General features: G+C 40.8%; 1 protein-coding gene across 1 annotated transcript; it reads right to left on the bottom strand.

Moving 5' to 3' along the window:
* Positions 1 to 816: 816 nt before the first annotated feature.
* Positions 817 to 2078, bottom strand: LOC145064417 (uncharacterized). Its single transcript, XM_079011875.1, has 2 exons — positions 1248 to 2078; positions 817 to 843 (listed from the first exon to the last, which is right to left on the bottom strand). Exons 1-2 carry the CDS (start codon positions 2076 to 2078, stop codon positions 817 to 819), a joined length of 858 nt encoding a protein of 285 aa, XP_078868001.1.
* Between the last annotated feature and the right edge of the window lie 3058 nt (positions 2079 to 5136).

The raw sequence follows: 5136 nt of genomic DNA, 5'->3' as shown, positions 1-5136 counted from the left end.
GTTTGAAAACAACTTCGCCAAAGGATTATAGTCACCCACTGTAAGGGCAAAAATCATAATTGAAGTCTAAAAGATAATCATATCCCTGCAAAATACCATCTACTTATACTTCCCCATTTTTTTAAATTTTTTTTCTACAAAAGAGATCTTTTTCTAAAATATCATTATATTTTCATGAAAAAACGAAAGTTTGAATGTTTTGACAGTAAATGTATTTCTGTATTTACATTGTTGGACCGACATTTGGTTCTTTATTGTTGTTGTATTTTTGTTACAGGTTGCTATTTCTAAAAACCAATGTATGTAATACAAAATGCTAAGTTGCAATCAGAAGGGCAGAAAATTCATACATTTTTTTTATTTCTAACTGATAGATGTATTGCGTATAATTTTATTTTATATAATTATGTATATGTCTGTGTGTGCAATTAAATCTGCATATAATTTTGTTGCTCGGTTTTTTTAATGTTTATCAGCCACATCATGTTTACAATCCTTATGATTCTACTGTAGTTGGAAGGGCATAAAAGTCAAACTTATTTTTTCTACTTGACTCAATATAAATAACTAACATTAAACTTTTGCTTATTTTATAGTTTGTAGTTTTAAACCTCGATTTAATATGGATTTTATTCTTGAAACACTATTTCACATCATGAACAATAAAAATTAGTGTTATTTAAGTTATTTTATAGTAGTTGACTTATTGTCTGTCTGCAATGATGGTTAATTTCTATTTGTGCCTGCTAAACTCAATTTAACAATGTCAAAATAGAAAACAATTAGAATAACACACTTGAATTATTCCAAAAAAAATCAATTTTTTACGGATTTTGTGAAACCCTGTATGAGATATAAAAAAATATAATGAAAAACAAATTTTTTTGTTGGTTTTTGATTAGAGATAACAAGTGATGAAATGAGTTTAAATTAGAAAACTTAGATATCTTATAGATGAATAAATATAAAGGGTGAGGTTGAGAGAATAAGAAGGTTTCTTGACATACAAAGAAAGAGAATAAACCAATAAAACAAAAACAACTCTTATGACTATCTTTTTTTTGGAAACGGCAAATAGATTAAAATATAACCACATGATCAGCAAGAAGCTAAAACATGTTCAAAATACAAGAAGGAAAGTACAAGTACAACAGATTTTAGAAAAAAGGAGATATACTCCAATCAATCCACCTAGCCTTAACGCCTTGAGTTCGGTACTTGAACCATGTGTGTGTTTGAGATATCACCTCATCTACAATTTTTGCAGGGGTCGCACGAATATGATTGAACGCCATATTATTTCTTGCCACCCATATGAACCATAGTAATCCATAAACAATTGCACTCAGTCTTTCCTTCTTTTTTGGACAACTACCCCAATTAGCCGCAAAGTTAACAAAGTCGGTGACATTATTGAACCGAGTAGCAGTGATTCCACACCAGTTCAGAATCGAAACACGTGCCTCTATCGCAATTGAGCAATTGATTAAAAGATGATCCCTAGATTCCTTTTTTGTGTTGCATAGTGAGCAAGTATCTGATTGTAACTTAATACCCCTGATCACTAGATTTGTTGCTACCGGAATTCTATCTAGAAGAGCTCTCCATATAAAGCACCTGATCTTTAGTGGAACCGCATTGGACCAGTTTATTCGAACATCTGTTTGGGGATTGTTAATGTTTGAATCTAGTACTTTTCGAAGAGAGCATACCGTATATTTACCATCCATGTTCCAATTGTAACGAAAACCGTTCACGACTGGTTGGGTGTTAACATCGCTTAGAATCGAACATAGACTTATGAAGTCAGTAGTAGCATCAGCAACCATGTGCTGAGTTTTCCAGCACCAATTGAAACCATTAGTCTTGATCCTCTCATTAATTGTACATAACTTTTTCTTTTCTAACTCATATAAACGCGAGAATCTTTCCTGTAATGTGAGAGTTCCACACCACCGATCCTTCCAGAATAAGAAGGACGTGTTCGATGCTGGAATCATAGTGAACACGTCATGGTAACTGACATCAAATTCAGATAGGGATCGTATTGCTTTAGCAATGTTACACCATGTTTCCATTTGCTGATTTTCTTGCTATTGAAGTGACTGGCTTGGTTTTCAGATTGGGAATCGAAGTTATACACTCCTTCCATAAACATGGATCCCCTGTTTTTATTTTCCACCACCATTTTGTTAACAAAGCTATGTTTTATGCCTTCAATGTCCCTATACCAAGACCTCCATCAGATTTGGCAGCGACTACTTTTGACCATGATACCCAATGAATTTTGGATTTTGTATCATCACCACCCCATAAAAATTTCCTCCGCAACTTTTCTAGTTCATCAAGAATCCCCTCAGGTGCTTTGAATAACGATAGATAATACGTAGGCAAACTATTTATGACATCCTTGATTAACGTAAGACGACCACCAAAGGTGTAACACCCAAAGTTTGGAAAGCCAAGAAAAGAAAGGAAACCCCAATTTTAAGGGGAGACTCGGCGAGTCCAAAGAGGGACTCGGCGAGTCCAAAGAGGGACTCGGCGAGTCCGAGCGGGATCCGGGTTAAGGTATAAGCGACCAACTCGGCGAGTCGGCCAAGGTGACTCGGCGAGTCTGGTCTAAGCAAGGAAAACCCTAAATCCGGGACTTGGAGCTTATTTAAACGTCTCATTCTCTCCCCTAGGGTTCCTTTACTGCCTCTCTAGCACATAACACTAAACCCTAGCCGCCATAATCGTTTTGGAGCAAGATCTACCCATAGTGAAGCTTTTGGAGCTTGAGAGAGAAGTTAGTCCTTGTGGAGCAAGGAGGGGGCCTTGGATCTAGAGTTGGTGGATCATTTCTGAGCATTTAAAGGTAGTAAATCGTTACCTTCCCTCTTTTGTTTAATAGATCAACCTTGGCTATGTGATTTGGGGATTTTATGCCATGCTTAAGAACTATTTCGAGTTAGAATCCTAGATCTGAAGTTGCTACTTCAGATCTGAGTGTATCTTGGCCTAGAAAGTCATGAAGCATCTGTTCTTGGGTTGATAGTGAAGCCTCTTCGTCTTAAACCCTAGTTTGGATGGTTTTAAGCCTAGATCTCTTGATCTACACGTAAAGTTTGCCACTTTACGTGGGGGATAGGCCTTAGAAGTATGGATCTAGGAGTTGGAAGCCCTGTTTGGCTCGAAAAGTCACTGCATGGATTAAGGACTGAATAGACTCGGCGAATCCTTCAAGTGGACTCGGCGAGTAGCTTGAAGATGAGGAAGAACTCGACGAGTGGGATGAACAGCTCGTCGAGTCGAATGGAGTTAGGCATGAACTCGGCGAGTTGGAAGAACAACTCGACGAGTTGGTTGAAGATTGCCTTGGGCTCGGCGAGTCTATTCTTGGACTCGGCGAGTCAGGTCGCAAAACCCCAAACCCTTCGAGTTGAAACTCGAATCAGTGAGTCGGGTGGAGACTCAGCGAGTTGGACAGGTCAGGACTCGGGAATAGTTGACTCGGCGAGTCATGGACTGACTCGGCGAGTCGAGTCGCGAATAGAAAGACCCTGAGCATATGAACTCGACGAGTTATTAGGTGGACTCGGCGAGTAGGGTTGACCTGGAAGGTTGACCTTGACCAGGATTTTGACCTTGACTAGATTTGACCTAGTTGATCTTTGGAGGTCAGTTGGACTAAGTGTTATATTGACATTGGTAGCTCGAGGAGCTAGTGGAGCAGCAGTTCGGAGTCAGAGGTCAGGTAGCAGTCAAAAGGATTAGCAACATCAGTTCAGCAGTCTCAGGTGAGTTCCTTTCAGTAGGAACGGGTCTAAGGCCACAATGCCGACCCGTTTAGCTAGTAGCAGTTTCCGAATTTTGATCTGATGCAGTAGTTAGTATGTTTGATGCCTTCGTGGCTCAGAAAGGAATTATGTGTTATGTGTTCCGGGCCACGGACCGATGTAGTATGCAGTATATGTGTGTTCATGCTAGTTGATATGTTTATGCTATGTTCTGTTCAGTTAGCCCGGACTTCGGTCCGATGCAGGGGACAAGGTCCCAGTTAGTCCGGACTTCGGTCCGATGCAGGGGGCAAGGCCCCAGTTAGCCCGAACTTCGGTCCGATGCAGGGGACAAGGTCCCAGTTAGTCCGGACTTCGGTCCGATGCAGGGGGCAAGGCCCCAGTTAGCCCAGACTTCGGTCCGATGCAGGGGACAAGGTCCCAGTTAGTCCGGACTTCAGTCCGATGCAGGGGGAAAGGCCCCAGTTAGCCCGGACTTCGGTCCGATGTAGTGGGCAAGGCCCAGTATGTGCTTTATGTGTTATTGTATGGTATGTGGTAGATTGGGGGAGCTCACTAAGCTTCGTGCTTACGGTTTTCTGTTTTGGTTTCAGGTACTCGGTTTTTTCAAAAAGAGGAGCTCGGGAAGATTGCAGTGCACACACCATAGTCAGTTAGCCTGGGAATGTTTGACTCTGATAATGATATTATGTTTTGAATTAATTCGCGATAATTATGTTATGACTTATGATATAGTTTTTATAAATATAATTTAGTAATGTTTTTAAAAAAAAATTAGTTGTGATTTTTTGGTCATTACAAGTTGGTATCAGAGCCACGGTATATTTTCAGTAGTGATAACCCAGAGTTTTAGTGGAGTAGCTAGTGGTCAGTAAGGAAGTGGGTTGGGGATGTGCACCCCAAACGCAGATTCTCGGGATGTAGTCCCTAAAACAAATATAGTTAAGGATCGAAGGGTGCTCAGTCAGATAGCAAGAAGGGTGCGGATCTGGTAAGAGTTAGTTGGAGCGCTGGCAAGGGTAAACATCGGCGAATGGCATATCGCCCTTTTAATGGAAGGAAGGTTGGAAATCCTTTCGACTAGTGAGCAGTAAGGATCTAGCCGAATCGAAGTGGGGGAGAACCCTCCGAGTATACAAGGATAAGAGCCACGTTGACCCAGAATGAGTGCGCGGCCTCTAAGAAGAAATGATAGTAGCACAGTGATGGATGGATTGAGAAGTTCAGAATTGGGAGTTCGAGAACTTTCCCAGCAGTTAGTTCATGTATCGAGATGGGTAGAAGCTGGTTGAGAATCCAGGATTGGAGGACCACCTGTAGGGGCTCAAGTGAGTCGGAATGAGGATCCTGAGAA

Source organism: Lactuca serriola, chromosome 7 (assembly GCF_051521515.1).
Source record: "Lactuca serriola cultivar US96UC23 chromosome 7, Lser_US96UC23_V15, whole genome shotgun sequence".
Taxonomy (NCBI): Eukaryota; Viridiplantae; Streptophyta; class Magnoliopsida; order Asterales; family Asteraceae; genus Lactuca; species Lactuca serriola.
This window is presented reverse-complemented; position numbering and strand designations above follow the sequence as displayed.

Coding starts and splice junctions, on each gene's coding strand:
- LOC145064417 (XM_079011875.1), bottom strand. CDS start 2,078: ATGGAAACATGGTGTAACATTGCTAAAGCAATACGATCCCTATCTGAA. Junction 844..1,247: donor CTGCAAAAATTGTAGATGAG/GTGATATCTCAA, acceptor TATCTCATACAG/GGTTTCACAAAATCCGTAAA.